Source organism: Balaenoptera musculus, chromosome 15, assembly GCF_009873245.2.
Source record: "Balaenoptera musculus isolate JJ_BM4_2016_0621 chromosome 15, mBalMus1.pri.v3, whole genome shotgun sequence".
In the NCBI taxonomy this organism is placed as follows: Eukaryota; Metazoa; Chordata; class Mammalia; order Artiodactyla; family Balaenopteridae; genus Balaenoptera; species Balaenoptera musculus.
The window spans coordinates 61,741,189-61,758,371 of NC_045799.1; the positions used below are offsets into that span (position 1 = coordinate 61,741,189).

At 41.2% G+C, this 17,183-nt stretch overlaps 1 protein-coding gene across 2 annotated transcripts in view; it reads right to left on the reverse strand.

Moving 5' to 3' along the window:
* Positions 1 to 15,749, reverse strand: part of PARN (poly(A)-specific ribonuclease) — a 161,590-nt gene extending 145,841 nt beyond the window's left edge. The window contains exons 1-8 of one of the 2 annotated variants that reach the window (XM_036827224.1): positions 15,600 to 15,749; positions 15,118 to 15,195; positions 12,328 to 12,407; positions 11,785 to 11,852; positions 11,618 to 11,699; positions 6,889 to 6,949; positions 1,028 to 1,193; positions 275 to 340 (exon numbers count right to left, since the gene is read on the reverse strand). In XM_036827224.1, coding sequence (XP_036683119.1) covers positions 275 to 340; positions 1,028 to 1,193; positions 6,889 to 6,949; positions 11,618 to 11,699; positions 11,785 to 11,852; positions 12,328 to 12,407; positions 15,118 to 15,195; positions 15,600 to 15,618 — 620 coding nt within the window. In that variant the 5' untranslated portion in view covers positions 15,619 to 15,749. The remainder of the gene's footprint in view (positions 1 to 274; positions 341 to 1,027; positions 1,194 to 6,888; positions 6,950 to 11,617; positions 11,700 to 11,784; positions 11,853 to 12,327; positions 12,408 to 15,117; positions 15,196 to 15,599) is intronic. The other variant, XM_036827225.1, reaches the window with a different exon arrangement.
* Positions 15,750 to 17,183: the final 1,434 nt, after the last annotated feature.

Sequence of the window (17,183 nt, forward strand, 5' to 3'; positions counted from 1 at the left end):
GGCTACAATAATTATGCCACTCTTGAGCATGACTTAAAGCAAAGGTGCACAACAGTTTTCTCCCCTCCAGGACGGAACAAAGCATTCATTCAATGTCTCTATATACCATGGTCCCAATTGTGTTAACGCTAAAGTTAGTGCTGAAATATGGGGAACATACCTATAATAAAAAGACTATTTATGAAAGTGTTTTTAAGCGACCAAATGGAGCACATGCCAGAAATCATCTACCTTTCCAAAAAAAGTACACATGAAAATATTCAGGGCAACTGACCCAGTACATGGCTCTAAATCCAAGTTCTTGTTTTCTTCACTTTGTAATAAATCTTCTATTTTCTCTCTGAGGAATTAGAATAAAAACATGACCATCAGCATCATTAAGGAATGAAGTTGTCAACCAACAGAATCATCATACTCAAAAGCAATCCAAATACAAGAACATACAACACTGTAATTTTACCAAATCATGTTATAACTTTTTAGTTCAGTAAGGCTTAAAGAAAAATACTTTATTTTGGCATTTGTTGCTGTTATTAATGAGTTCGCAACAACTTCTCAAGGATTCAGCAATACAAGTGATTTGCATTTTTACTTTCCTAGTAAAGCAGTTATACTGACAACTAAACAGAGCAAAACCAGATGCTCCTCCGAGGGCATGTTTGCTTGTCAGAAACTTCACTGCAAGAGAAAAAAACATGGATGTGTTGCAAATATCTGGATGGGCCTCTGCCTTCACGGTAACTGGACGGTGGTTGTCAGGCCCGTGGTCCACGCAGGAGGCCTGACCACTTGGCCAAGATAGTCTCTTGCCTGGTGACACATGGGAAGTCTAAGTACAGTACACAGAACTCGATTTACAGTTGACAGCTGTGACACAAACTCAGATACACCACAGTTAAATCCTGCCCCTCAAACATCACACCTCTGTGTGCACTGTGCATGTGCAGCACAAGCCTGAGATACAGACGTCAGCCCTGCCCCAAGACACGTGACTCAATGCACGTTTGGTTTCTGTTTAGGAACTTACACCACTTGGTCAATAAACTTCTTCTGATCCTCAGGAATCGTCACGGGACATTTTGAAGTGTTAGGAGACGTGTACGACAAAGCGCCTGCACCATTGGACTGTAAACGTTTTTCATCATACTGCTCTCTTAACTGTCTTTCTTCTTCCTGGTTTAAGTATGGAATTCCTGAACAGAAATTTTTAAAGAATGCATTAGCAGAAGTAACCGTTTATCATAAAAATTTTGTAACAAACCAAAGAGTCTAAAAGACTCAGGAAAGACCATATTTAACTACAGCTCAAAAAAATCAATGGAAAAAGCAAATGATTTTGAAATGTGTTTGTCTATTCATTCACTCCATTCGCTCGTTCATTCATTCTCCTTTCAACAAACTGTGATTTGGCTCTTACACTGTGCCAGGCACTGTATCAGGCACTAGTGAGCTAACAGTGAACAAGGTAGACTTGTCCTGCTCTGTAGTGAAGCGAACGACCTTAGGATGACCAGAGGAGGCCACCAGGAGGGAGGACCTCGGGGTAAGAATGAATCAGACATGAAGGAGCTGGGGGAAGAGTATTTCAGGCAGGGAACAAGCATAAATGCCCAGAGGATGGAAAAGGCTTGGACTGTTCCAGAAACAGCAAGGAAGCGTAAGCAGGAGAATGGCGTAATGTCAGGTTGGAGAGGATGGGGCAAGATTACATAGGCCCCTACAGGCCACGGTAAGAATTTACTTTATTCTACGAGCAATGGGATGCCATCAGGTTTTAAGCAAGATAATCACATTATCTGCTCCATGTTTTTAAAAGATCATCTGGACTCCTGTGAGAGTTGAAGTAAGGAGGTCAGCTGGAAGGAACTGTCCACTGCGGATGTCCAGGCCAGAGACAACTGCTTAGATCAGAGGTCAGCAGACTTTTCCTTAAAGGGACAAACAGTAGATGTTCTAGGCTTGAGGGCCATATGGGGATCTCTGTTGCAACTACTTAACTCTGACCTTTGTAACATGAAAACAGCCACGCAATGGGTAAATGAATGGGTATGGCTGTGTCCCAATAAAGCTTTATTTATAAAATAGGCAGAATGCCATAGTTTATGACCTTGGCCTAATCTACAGAGATGGAGAGAATGATTCTAGAAATAGGAGAGCTAGAACTTGCCAACATAGTGGGGGTGAAGGAGAAAGGGAAGGGCAAAATAAAAAACGACATCTAACTATTAGGTTTAAGCAGTTGGGACAATAGTAGGGCTACTTACTGAAGTGGGGAAAACTAGGCAAAGAATAGACTTGGGGCCCAAGGGGTGAAAATCAAAAGCTACCTCCTGGATATAATAAATCATCTAGGGATGTATATATAAATGAAGAGGTGCAGATATAAGCCTAAAGCTCCGGAGAAAGGTGTTGAGATATAAATGTAGGTGTCATCAGGACGTGGGGGGCATTAAAAGCCATGTGACGCTTAAAAAACTTTGTAGAAAGAATGATGGAATTAGAAAATCACCACTCGTCAGCAATAATAATTGTTTCAAGCAAGAATTATCAATGGATGCTAAAACTAATTGGTGAAAAAGTGATCCACATTAAAAACACCAACAGCTGTACAACAATATTAGTGTACTTCATACTTTACATACTATGAGTAAAAATAAAAGTTATCATCGTCAGTAATGCGGCTAATTGATGTCATATGCCTCCTGATACGATGCACTGAGGAGCACAGACATTCACGTCTGCAGTATTCCTGCCCGAGACGAACAGATGCATTTGGAAATGTCTGAGGAAACATCAAAAAAATCCAAACTGAGGGGCATGCTACAAAATAACTAGCCTCCACTATGCAAAAATGTCAAGGTACTAAAATCACAGACTGAGAAACTGTTCTGGATTTTAAAAGAGCAAAGAGATAAGACAGTTTAAAGGCAACGTGTGATCCTGGATTGAATCTGGACAAGGGGGAAATTATTTTTCCTCTTTTGCTATAAGTAGCAAAACTTATATTAGGTTTGCAAATGAGGTAACAGTACTGTAGCAATGTCAATTTCCTAATTTGGATTACTGTACTATATAAGAGAATGCTCTTGTTTTTAGGAAAATTCACATTGAAGTAGTTAGGAATAAAGGAGCGTCATGGGTGCAACTTACTCTAAAATGGTTCAGGAAAAAAATTATATATACACATATATAATGAGAGAAAGGACGACAAAGCAAACATTATAATGCTAACACCTGGGAAATCAGAGGGAAGGTATCAGGAATTCTTTGCGATATTCTGGCAACATTTATATAAGTCTGAAATTATTTCGAAATAAGAATTTAATAATAAAAAATAAATAAAACCATGGAATATATGAGACCGACTAGGAAAGTAATATTTAGAAGCTGGCGAGACAAGAAAGACCCAATCAGGACGCGGAGGAGTTCAGAGGGAGGTGGGACGAAAACCAGGAGAACGAAGTGTCTGAAAGCCAGAGGACAGCGTCTAGGGAAGGAGGGAGCAATCGACTGGGTCAAATTCCTCCAAAGCTGGAGCGAGATGAGGACAAAGAAGGACCTATGGGGTCTGAGATCATGGCAGGCACGGGGGACCAGCAGTGTCCTTGGAGGGGTGCAGATGGCGGGCCAGCTGGGGGTGGGTGAAGAACAAACTAGAGGGGAAGAGGAAGGAACGGTGAGAGCACACATCTCATTCAAGATGCTTTGCTCTGAGTGGGAGGATCACAGGCCAGAAGTGGAAAGGGGATGTGGAATCAAGTGAGGGGGGATGGTTTTGCTTTGGTTGGAATTATTTCAAGACGGGGATGTTCCTGCAGGCCTGCTTAATCTTCACAGGCCACCAACTCCTTTGGCGGTCGGGCGAAATCTACAGACCCTTCCCCAGAATAATGTTTTCAAATGCATAAAATAAAATATGCAAGATTGTAAAGAAAGGTAATTACATTGAAATAGTTACCAAAAATTCTTTTTTTAATCTATGATATAATAATAGGGGATAATAATATAATAATACAGGAAATCAGCTTCCTGGTCAACACATTAAATAACAAGACCTAATGGCAGGTGAAATAACTATGATAATTTCAAAGTACTGATGAAGGTAAACAATATTCAATATATCTGTCACAACTGAAATACCATTTGAAGATACCTGGGATTTCACTGAGGACAACCTCCCAGCAACTGCTAACACTGCTGGGTTGTTGCCTACATTCCTAACAGAAGAAACAAATTCAGTTCAAGGTTAGAGAAAATATAGATTTGAATTCCACAATGCCCTCCCCGAGTTCACAGACTTCTGAATTCTATCTATGGCAGGAAGGCGGCCCATGGCCTAGATTAAGAAGCTCTGCACTTTCACAAAGCATGTTTACAAAGGTTGACGGAATGATCAGAAGAGACGGGAAAATATCCAGGAGAGAGAAGGGCAAACTGGAAGAGCCAGTGCCTGACTAGGAGGCAGGTACTAGCCTCTGACCGGTGCAGGGACTCCTCTTCTCTGTAAGGAGAGAAACAAAAAGGCTGAGCCCGGGCTTGGGGGAGACCTGTGGGTCTGGTGGTGAGAACACGAAGTGGCTCTTCCCTGATAGCTTCTATTTTCATTGAGAGGCATGGTCATCAGTTGAGTGGGACAGACATCGTAGAGAGTTGGAAAGGGAATTTCTGAGTTGGAAAGGGAATTTCTAAGTCAGAAAAGTAGGATTTTTGAGCATGACTGAGCCTTTTCTTGAAGCTTGTGGTCATGAATTTAAAGTGACAAATTAGCTCAGGTGTGTCACATTTTTCTGCAATCTTCAGATGCTCAGAAATAGAGGAGGTAGATGATAAGATCCAACCAGGGCTGGGACTTAGCTAGACCAGGGCAATGGAGGGAAAGAGGAGCAAGGGCAGGAAGAAAGGATAATGATGGACCAGGTGGGCATGGAGAGAAGTCAAGACAGGAGAGTGGAAGGTAACCGATAGTGAAAAAGCAATGGAGGTCAACTGATCGCTGAAATGAGGTACCCAAGTAAGTGGAAGAGAAAGACAAGAGAAATGATGGAGATGGGCACAGTTTTTGCTAATAAGACCCACGATGCTACCAAGGGAGTGCAGGGCTAAGGGGAGGCAGAAGTGAGGACTGCTGACCGCCTGGCCAAGAAACAGACAAGACAGGGCATTTGCTGGTTGTCCTAGTGGAAGCTGGAGTCACCCAGAAGGAGGAGAGAGGTAGGAGTGGAGAGAAAGACGATGAGCCGATGCCAAGGCTGCTGGTGAAGGCCACTCCCAGGAAGTCAGCAGAAAGAGGGACGGCAGAGCTGGTGACGCAGCCCTGGGAAGAACTGTGGCTCCTGAGAAGAGGGAACTCAAGTGGATTGAACGTGGCATGCCTACCACTGCCTGGCTGCAGATACAGAGACAGAGCTGAAACCACCTGTGCTTGGGAGGGCCGCAGGGGGAACGGCAAGAGGACTGACCTGGTTCCATTTCAGACAAGGAAGTCAAAGGCACTTCCAAGAAGACTGCCAGGAGAAAAGGGCCTGGTATTTGCAAACCCTGAGTGGAAAGATTTGATGAGAAAGAGAAGTGAAGGTCTAGATCAGAATTACAGAGCATCTACAACAGCACGGGGTTAGAGTCTCGGTAATAACAGATGGCCTGGGAGCCCTGATGCAGCTGTGACTAAAATATTACAAGGTCTGACTACAAAACTAGAGAGTGAGGCATCCTCCAATTTAGCTGTTTCTCTCCTTTTATGAAAATAAAACCATCAGGCTGGAAATTACACACTCATATGAGTCTGGGTAAAGTAGTTCCTTCAAAAGATTTCTGCAACTAGTCCATTATAGGGCTCTAACTACATTTGGAACTTGTGTTTTATAATGGCTTTCAGAGTCAGGTATGAGCCAAAGCAAATAAATTATTTTATTATACCCAAATTGTGTTACCCAGCTGGCTCACCCACCAGGTTAAGCAGTTTGGATTCCAAATTTTTTTTAGTATTTACAAAAATCAAAATCATCACTAGACATGAAGACGCAGCACCACTAAAGCAATTAAAAAAACAACATGACATGGGTGCTACAGGCCCGGCAAGGATATCATGCTGAGGGGAAGAGACTTTAGCTGACGTCTATGTTCTAGAACCTTTGCTGAGAAAAATCTCCTTTCTTACCTCGCTCAATAATACATTCGCCATAGGAATGAATACAATTTACAAGAATAATTAAGTGAAAAGTACCTATTGACCTTATAGCAGCAGGCGCTTAATACTGCGGAGAAAACCAGAGGCTTTCCCCAATACTTTTCGGGAAATAAATGAATGGAAGAAGGAAAACCACTCTGGTGTGGTCTAACTTCCGGTGTTCGTTCATCAAATATTTAACGGTCACCTCCCTGATATGGGAGAGGAATCATTCGTGCTCTGCTCCAGGGATAAGGAAGGGCCGTAGTCCCTCCCCCTGGGCTGCTTGCCAGCCTATCATGCCAGCAAGTTAGCCATCAGGATTGTGCAGACTATGTAGACTTTTCTCCTCCAAAGACCATCTCTGTATTACTGGAATATGGCTGCTTTTTAAAATGCTACATTGTAGCACTTGTCTCACTGAAAGAAAACAGGGACGCATTCTCCCCCCCCCAGGTGGTGTGCCAGGAAACCAAGTCACACCAGCGACAGAAAAGCTCCACTCAGTGAAACCAGGAGCGTGAGAGGCCTTAGAGCTAAATAAAGTAGCAGCTCCTCTCCTGTTCAGTTCAGGCCTTAAAAAAAGGGCACAATAAAAACTCTATGGCTGCACATGATGGGCTGGGAATCCGAGATCCTGTCTCAGACAGCAGGCAGAAAAAGATAATTCTCAACCAAATCCAGATTTACAAGCTCTAAAGAGAGGTCACACATAGTCTTACCGTTGCGAAAAACTTTATTAAAATCAAATCCTTGGCTTGCTAGAAAGTCAATGCTTGAGCTCTGAAACAAGAGTAAACAGAACATGCATTTCGGTGATGTTCGTGGCAGGTGTATGACTAGAAGCAGAGAAAGAACTCAGGCGAGTAAACAAAGGCAACCAGGCAAGGAGACAGCATGCCAAAGGTCAGAGGACAAGGCATTTCTACTCCACCGCTGCCAAATCATCCATTAATTCACTTAAACTATCTGGGCTCTTCTCCTTTATAGCTTATAAAACAAATATCCTTTGTTTCACAACATTTAAGAAAATTTTACTTAGTGAACATATATTCTCCCAATAGGCAGGAAACTCCTGGTGGCTGTACTGACTATAAATAAAAATTAAATGTATTTCTATTATCTCACCCCAGGTTCAGGTTTAAGGTAGCAAACATGTGCAAATTATAAGGTATCAATATTCACTTCAACTTAGATTCTGAAAGCCCCAAATCTTTGTTTTCTTTTTTTGGCCACGCCGTGTGGCATGTGGGATCTTAGTTCCCTGACCAGGGATCGAACCCGTGCCCCCTGCTTTGGAAGTGCAGAGTCTTAACCATTGGACTAGGGAAGTCCCAAGCTCTTAATTGGATGTTCTTTACATTCAAGATCAAAATAGAGAAAAATTCCCAGTAATGAGATTTATTAAATACATATCTCAAGCCTAGGGTAAGTCAAAATATATAAGTAAATGTTAGTAAAAATATTAATTAAATAATACTACCCAAGAATGGGAAAATTTTCACAAAGTTCTTACTCAACTGACTGAAGAGTGGGAAACATCACTGTAGCTTCTCTAATTTTATTCTTGTTTTAAGTCAGAACATTAGAGGGCAGCACACTTGAGTCATTTTAATCTGACCCCACATAGAACTACCTTCCTGACTTGTACTTGACATTATACCATCAGTCTAGGCTGAGGGACGCTGTACCAGTTCCAGTAAACTCATTACCGTATTCTCTTGAGAGATGCCACTGAAGACAAGGTCTTCTACATTAGTGATTTCTTTATGATAACAGAAGGGGAAATGTTCTGAGGTCTCTAGTCTGAGGAAAGCTGAACTCCTCCTGAGCTCTGGCCTATTTCGATCCTATGGGCCACAGAACTGATTGTGTGTTCCCCCTATTCTTGGCTGGTAGGACGCTAAGAGACAAAAAGGTGAGACCTTCTTTGACACAAATTCTGTGTTCTAATCATACACAGTAATCACATCCTCATTTCTCTTTTCTTCCAACTTTTCACTTACTTATCTTTTTAATCTTATGTTAAAAGCTTCATATACTATATATACTTTTATAGATATAGATATATATATATACTTTTTACCCAACACAAATTCTTTTTAAAATATGATGAGATATAAAAAGGCAACCTTACCAAATACACACACACACAAACACACACACACACACAAACACACACACATGTGTGGGTACAGGCACATCATTTTCCATCATGTCCAGGTTTCCTGTAGTTTCAAATAAGCAACCAGTCCCCGCCCACATCTTCCCTTTTTATCTTGTTCTGAACAAGACCCAGTGGCTTCTGACTTGGGCCACAAGCCTTTTTATCTTCCATGCCTGAGCATTCTTATAACTCTGCCCACCTAATATTCCATCACTGACAGAGGCACCAAAAGATGGATTATGGAAAGGCATTTTTGTCCCTGCTGTCACTAGACTCCAAAACATCCTAACTTCCTTCTTTAAAAATCCAGAGTCAGAGATTCACCCCCTTTTTGAAGCTATTTACTTTCCACTCAAATAATACCCTCTAAGTTGCACCAAAAAAATGTACTTTATGCCACTGAACTGAAAGCCTCTTAAAATGGTAAATTTTAGGTTATTTATTTTTTACCATAATAAAGAAAAAAACCCATATAGAAAAATGGTACAGATGAACCGGTTTCCAAGGCAGAAATAGAGACACAGACGTAAAGAACAAACATATGGACACCAAGGGGGGAAAGCGGCCAGGGGTTGGTGGGGGGAGGGTGTGGGATGAATTGGGAGATAGGGATTAACATATATACACTAATTTGTATAAAATAGATAACTAATAAGAACCTGCTGTATAAAAAAAAAGAAAAGAAAATAAAGAAAAAACACTTTGAACCAACAAAATCTATTTGTGGTTTACTAACCACTATCTTTGGTTGGTCCTAAACGTACCATTTTCAGGATTCAAAAGATGAGCACGGCTACTCGGGAGGACAGTTTGAGGCATGTATCAAAATGTTAAATATATAAGCTCTATGAGTCAGCAATTCCCCCTCTAGGAAATCTATCCTATAAAAACATTCCTACATATAACCAAGACATGCTGCACATAGACGCTGACTATAGCATTGCTTAAAATAGGTAACCACTGGAAAACTTCTAAACTCCAATTAAACAAATTATAACATATCCATACTATGAAATATGAAGACAGTGTGTTAAGTAGAAAATGCAAGTTATATAAAATATGAATATTATGATCCTGTGTATATTAAAGAAAAAAGCTAAAATTATGTATATATATGTAGACATAAGAGTATATGTACATATGGACATAAAAGGAGTGAAATGGGGAAGGAAGTGGCATGGGGAAGACGGGATAAAAAAAGAAACTCGTTCTTTACTCTATAGACAGCAGCAGGGTCTCGATTTTTCACGACCACGTATGTATTTTCTTCCATGAATTCAACTATAGATGTTCGCCCAGAAAAAGGAAGGAGAAGAGAAGAAAAAGAGGAGGTGAAGACAATGCCAATGCCATGCAGTTCTGCTGTCGCCCCACTGGACGGGCACGTGCTCCAGGAGTGTGCCTGGCTCTCAGGCAGCTCACTCCTCCATATCCCGCCAAGTGTGAGCAGCTCACTATGTATACAGATGCTTATTTTTCAAAGAGCATATTAAGTTATTTTGCTCCCAAATTCTCCCTGCTTTAAGGGTAATAAGAGCTTTTCAAGATTGATTTTTGACCAGACACAATTTTCACCCTACTCGCTGACTCCAGAAGCTAATAAGTTCCTTATAAGATATAACTCTGCTGTCATCATAGAATTTTAAAGACAAAATCCACCTTAGATGGAGGACAAAAGAAAAAAATTCAAAGATACTATCATTTACCATATCCATACAATTCACAAGTTTACTTAACTGAGTCTAAACCTCTTCTCTGCCTTTGCTTTTCCAGAATAGAGAATTGCACCATTTTTATCCCCTTGTCCATTTTAGACATTAGTCTCTGGCCTGTCTTCAAGTCTGTGATGTCTTTCTTTGTTTTAAGGAGTGGCTGGCTACTATAACTGCATTAAGTGTTCCAGGTGTAGCCCCAGAATGGCTTTGTACAATGGGTAGGTTCTTTTGATCTGTTTTCAATTCATTTCCTAGAATAAATGTGTTTGTGTTGGTCTTTTAGAACAAAGCATCATCCCCAAGGTGTCTCATTGCCACTGTCTGCATTTGTTTGATTAACCCCTGGCTAAAGCTATGGAATCCACTTTAAATAATTGTCTTTTCCTGGTACTGTTGGAAAACTACATCCGTACAAATTTCCCAACTGAGCCTATTTTTCTCTCAGTGAAAATCTACAAATACTGTTTAATTAAGTATCCTATACTAAGGTGACTGGTAAATAGCTGTTAACTGGTTGCAGGGTAAAGAAATATCAACTATGGTTTATTTGTTAATTTAAGAAAAATTCAGGTTACAAGACCAAAATTACCTTCTCTTCAGCCGTAGATATACAATTAATGCTCAATTTCACTTGTTTATATCCTGCCTTATTACAGAAAGAACCTGACATGACTCAGTCACTCAGAAGCCTACCCTCCAGGCTTTCTTAACTGCATTACTACTTACATGCAGGAAAAGGGAAAGATGGGAAGACTCAAAGGAACTAATGTTGCTACGGGGAGAGAAGCTCAGGCATAAGATCATAAGGGAGAAAAGGCCAACATTCAGCTTTCATCACATATCCATTCGCTATACACTTATTCACATTCACCTTATCCATTGTATCAGATTATTAAGAGAGCAGAAAGGGGAAACTGATATTCACTGAGTGTCTACTAGATCAGCTACAACTCCGAACAGGGTGTTCTAAAGGGGAACCTCCTTGTATCCTTACCTTGGCTCATAAAGTCAGCCCTCTCCTCCTCAGGAGGAAACAGTTGTCTTTATCTACCCTCTCTTTCCTAATTGGTGAGCTTGGGAAAAGAAACTGAACATATATAGCTTAGCCCCTTTTGGGCTCTCTCTTTTCAAAGAGGATACACACATACCCTCCTCTTCCAGAAAATAAAGCTCTACCCTTGGAGATGGGTGCAATGAGAATGGGGTGGGAAGAAGCCTGAAGGTCCTGATCTGTAGGTTCAATTCAGGGGTAAGACATTAAAAATCCCCAAAAGAGTCACACTACGAAGCCATGGTCTCAGATTCAGCTTTACTAATGATAAAGCTCATGTCCTCATTTCCATCTGCCTGTCTCTTACATCTCATTCCTTTACTCATTCTCAAGTAAAAGGGAAGATGGGAGTGTCATTAATTTACAACCCTAAAACTGAAAGTCAGAGAGGTGAAATGATTTGCCCAAAGTGCAAAGTTAGTAGTAGAACCAAATTTTAGAGAGAATTCTGATTCCACATTTCCACACTGTCTCATCAGCCATTCATAACAGAAAAAAAACTCAATTATACTACTAACCTGACAAACAAATTTGACATCTGGTGAAGATCTATTGAAGGGTTTCGGGAAAACATAGAAGTTAAAAGACTTTGTTATATACCTGGGGAAAATAAGATAAAAGGAGACTTAGGGGATTACATTACGCCATGACAAAAGAATTCCCACCACTTATTAAAACAACCTACTTTGAATCTGTGTAGTCATACTTAAAAGTGCAGAGGCCAAACTGAAACAGCAAAAAGTCCATGGAATGCTGGAAAAGGGAAATAAAATATCTGTCAAAACAGTGCTCTACAGTCGACATCAGCAACAGTATTCTCAATCAGGTGGGTTTTCTGATTACTTAACTTTGGCAGAATACTTCCAATTAGAACAGATTACACATTATCTATCAGACGCATTATCAATTTATATACATTTCTTAATATTTTTCCCAACTTAGGCACCTATCCACCATCTGGACTATCATGGTAAACCTATTTCCAAATGATTAAAATAACCACATCACATTTCCTATAAACCAAATTAACACTGAAAATACTAAACCTTCCCCAAAATGTTTTCCAGCAAACAATTATTTTTGCTGTTGTTTTAAATACCACTAAAATACCATTTTATAGCTGGGGTTGAGACGTTAATGAACAAGTTTAATGATTATATTCCTCTATAATTCAATATATGCAGGACCAACATGGGAAAAAAAATTTTTTTCTAGCACATCCACATACCTTTTTAAGCTTCTGATACCTTTCTTCCGGAGTGTCAAAACCATTTGTTAATGCGGTGACCGAGGGTCCATCGCTGATTCCTAGATTTTAAGAAATGAAAGTTTTTAACTTGTTAATAAATGTTAATGGAAAAATGTCAGTCAACTATTCAATGGCGCTATAATTTCATATTTTTATGAATGAAAATTAATTGGAAGTGCTCCTTTCTTCATTTATTCAAAATTAGCATTAAATTCACTGGCTACCAAGCTAAACTCTATAGTAACGAATTTAGAGATGTGAATGTTTCAATTTGAGAATGGGCAGTTTCAGTGTCTAAAATAGATTTCAAATATAGAAAACACTATAGAGACCTCACCAAAAAACTATTAGAACTAATAAAGGAAGTCAGTAAAGTTGCAGGATACAAAATTAATACACAGAAATCTGTTGTAAATTTCTATACACTAGTAACAAAAACAGAAATTAAGAAAACAATCCCATTTACAACTGCATCAAAAAGAATAAAATACCTAGGAATAAATTTAACCAAGAAGGTGAAAGACCTGTACTCTGAGAACTGTTAAGACATTGGTGCAAGAAATTGAAAACAATGGGAATAAATGGAAAGACTGTGCTCACGAATCGGAAGAATTAATACTGTAAAAATGTCCATATTACCCAAAGCAATCTACAGATTCAAAGCAATCTCTATCAAAATACCCATGGCATTTGTCACAGAACTAGAACAAATAATCCTAAAATTTGTATGGAACCACAAAATACCCCGAACAGCCAAAGCAATCTTGAGATGCCACCTCACGCCTGTCAGAATGGCTATTCTCAAAAACACAAGAAATAACAAGTGTTGGCAAGGATGTGGAGAAAAGGGAACCGTCGTGTACTGTTGGTGGGAAGGTCAACTGGTGCAGCCACTATAGAAAACAGTATAAAGCTTCCTCAAAATATTAAAAATAGAGCTAACATATGAGCCAGCAATTCCACTCTGGATATTTATCAGAAGAAAACAAAAATTATTTTTTCTTCAGTAATTCTAATTTGAAAAGATATATGCATCCCTATGTCACGACATCATTATTTACAATAGCAAAGACACAGAAGCAACCTAATTGTCCAAAGATAGATGAATGGATAATGAAGATGCCATATATACACACATATATATATATATACACACACACACATACATACATATATATACACATACATATAAAGAAATATTACTCAGCCATAAAGAAGAATAAAACCTTGCCATCTGCAACATGGATGGACCTAGAAGGTATTATGTTAAGTGAAATAAGTCAGACAGAGAAAGACAAATACCATATGATTTCACGTACTGGTGAAATCTAAAAAACAAAACAAACAAACAAAACAAAACAAAGACATTGATACAGAGAGTAAACTAATGGTTGCCAGAGGGGAGGGGTTCGGGGGGGAAAGGCCAAATAGGTGAAGGGGTTTAAGAGATACAAAGTTTCATTTATAAAATAAATGTCACAGTATAGGGAATATACCCAATAATATAGCCAACAATAACTTTGTAGCTAACAGATGGTAACTAGACTTAGCATGGTGATCATTTCATAGTGTATAAAAATATCAAATCACTATGTTGTACACCTGAAACTGACATAATTGGTCAATTACAATTCAGTAAAAAAAAAAAAAATAGGTTTCGAAACAGTCATGATTTAAGAAAACAATCTCTATGACTGAATAAGTTTTGCTGCTTTCAAAGATTAATGCATACTCAGACATCAACAAATTCTGATGTGCATTATTGTTAGAGTACAGTCTTGGTCAACAGTTTGGAGTAACATCTACACAACAAAGGTATATTCAACATCAAGAGACAATTATTTGTGGTGAAAACTCTTAGCTTTCCAGGGAATTGACTCCAACTAGAAACTGCACGCTTAATTAAAGCCAAAGATTACCCCCAGCATGGAGTCCTTTAGAAAGAGCTGAAGTCTTAGAAACATGTTAAACTTGTAGCAGAAGTGTTATCTATACCAAACGTGGATATCTTTGATCCAAAAAGAGAAAAAGAAAAAACCTTGCAATTATAACTGTTAGTAAAGTATTAGACACACATGCACACACATGCCAAGGCAGGCAATAAACACTTCCACTAATGCCTAAAGGAATACCTTCATTTATCTGCAAAAGTCCGACCCTAAGTCGGTCACAAAGGACAAATATTGTATGATTCCACTTATAGGAAATGTCTAAACTAGTCAAATTCATAGACACAGAAACAGTGGTTGCCAGAGGCAGAGGGAGAGAGGAGTTGGGAATTATTGTTCAATGGGTAGAGTGTTTCAGTTCTGAAGATGAAAAAGTTCTGGAGATGGATAGCTGGAGATGGATGCACAACAATGTGCATGTATTTAATGCCACTGGACTTTAAAACCACTTAAAAATGGTTAAAACGATAAATTTTATGTTATGTGTATTTCACCACACACACACGAAAGCCTGAGCCGAACTCCCAAGCTGTCTCACACACATCCAACAGTTTTTAAGCAGCACCAAAACCTTAATCTCTATCTGCAACCCTGAGAGGTCCAACAACCACAAACCCAATCACAAAACCCACCGCACCTCTTCCGTGCTTTCGAAACATTTAAGAGGAAACGTGGAGACCCATGCAACTTGCCCAAGGCTACAAACAGGGGGGAGCGGCCAGCAGGCAGAAGTCCGGGGCAAGGGAGCAGGGGGTAGGGGGGCAGGAGGCTTGGCTATGCACTGCAAGGTGCCAGCCTCAAGCTTGCAAGCGAGGGATACCTGAAAACTCCCCATCGATGGCGAAGAAGTCCGCCTCCTCTATGGCCTGGTACACTTTGTGGAGATTACTCTTAAAATCTGCGGAGAAACCGAGAACAGGCTCAGAACCGGTGGCCTAGCTGCTTGCCCACGGGCTACTAGGTTGGGAAGGAAGGAGGGCCCGGGGAACTCCTACGTCTCCTAGGGCGGAAGGACAGGTCCCTGAGGGGTGCACAGACAGGGGCGGAAAATAAGCCCCGCGGGGGGCACGAGCCTGAGAGGGATAAGGCCCTGGGGGTGCCCGGGTAAGAAAGACGACAAGGCCCCGAAGGGTGTATGGGCCAGAGAGGAATAAGGCCCTCCAAGAGGCGCAAAAGGGGGAGCAAACCCCTGAGGGGCTGCCTCTGCCCCAGGCCCCGCCAAGCAGACCGGCCGTGTTCCGGGCCTAGCAGGCCGGGTGAGGGGGGCCGCGGTACGCGGGGAGGTGCACGGCGGACACGCACTGCTCCTGATTATCTCCATTTTGCAGAGTGGCCAGGCCCCGGCCCCGTCCGGCCCGCCTCTGCCGTTCCACTCGCGAAGTTCCACTGCCAGCAGCGCAGGCAGCAGCGGCGGAGACCGCGGGGGTGACTTCCGGAAACAGCGCGCGCCGGCGCGCCGTCACGTGTGCCTGCGTCATTGCAGGGGCGGGGCCAAGGCTGGGTTCCTTTCCCGGGACACAGGAGGGGCGTGGCTATCGAAGTCCCCCAAGGCGTGGTCTAACTGGTGAGGACCAGACTTGGACAATTTACTTTATTTATTTATTTTTGGCTGCATTAGGTTTTCGTTGCTGCATGCCGGCTTTTTCTAGTTGCGGGAGCGGGGGCTACTCTTCGTTGCGGTGCGCGGGCGGTGGCTTCTCTTGTTGAGGAGCACGGGCTCTAGGCACGTGGGCTTCAGCCATTGTGAAACATGGACTCAGTAGTTGTGGCACGCGCGCTCTAGAGCACAGGCTCAGTAGTTGTGACGCACGGGCTTAGCTGTTCCGCGGCGTGTGGGATCTTCCCGGATCAGGGCTCGAACCCGTGTCCCCTGCATTGGCAGGCGGATTCTTAACCACTACACCACCAGGGAAGCCCGGGCCATTTACTTCAGAAGTTTGAGTGACATGACATCCATCCAGTTGATGAATAAATATTTCTTGAGTTCCAGTTATGTGCCAGGCACCCTGAAAGGAGTGGGGATACAGTGAGGAATAGAAAAGACAGGCTCCCACTGGAGCTTAACTTGAGGGAAGAGGGGAAAGTCAGGCAGGAATCGAACTTGCCACTTGGAAACCCAAAGTTCGCTGTGAAGAGAAAGAGCAGGGTGCTGCAATAAGAGCAATGGAAAAGAGGGTTACTTACAGAGGTGACGGGGAACGCAAACCTGAGACCTTTATCTACTGCACTAGCTACTGAGAATACTACGGTGGGCAAAACAGATTAGGTCTTGCCTGATGGAGTTTTATGTTGGTTTGTGGTTTGCAGTTGATTCACAGAGCCTACGACATTGCTGACACGTATAGATGCTCGATAAACGTGGGTTGAGTGAATGAATTCACCTTGGTCTTTCACAAAAGCCTACTATGAAAGTTGGTTAGAAGATCTGCTTTCAAAGGCTAGCTCTGCCATTTATTAGGTCTGGAATTATTCAATCTTCCTAAACCTCGATTTTCTCATCCACTAAATAGGGTTGAGGATCAGTGGTGATAATGTATGTGAATTGTAAAGCACTGTAAAAATAAATGTAAGATATGATCAGCGTTCTGACCTGCTGTCACATCTCCCTGCATTCACACCTTAGGTTTGAGAGAAATACTGAGTATGAACCACTTGTGCTTTTTGAAAAGAAGATAACCATTTTCCCCCAAAAGAAAATAATAAGAACCCTAAAGAACAAGTAAGAGTGTGACCATATTTTCCCCACCAGGTGCCACAAGTCCATTTTCCTCTACTCATTCAAAGGAAATTTATATATAGTTAATTAGGCCCACCAATCCTAGTGTGAGCAGCAGAGAGTAAATGTGAAAACCAATATGACAAGTAGTCAAACTTCAAACTTGAAAT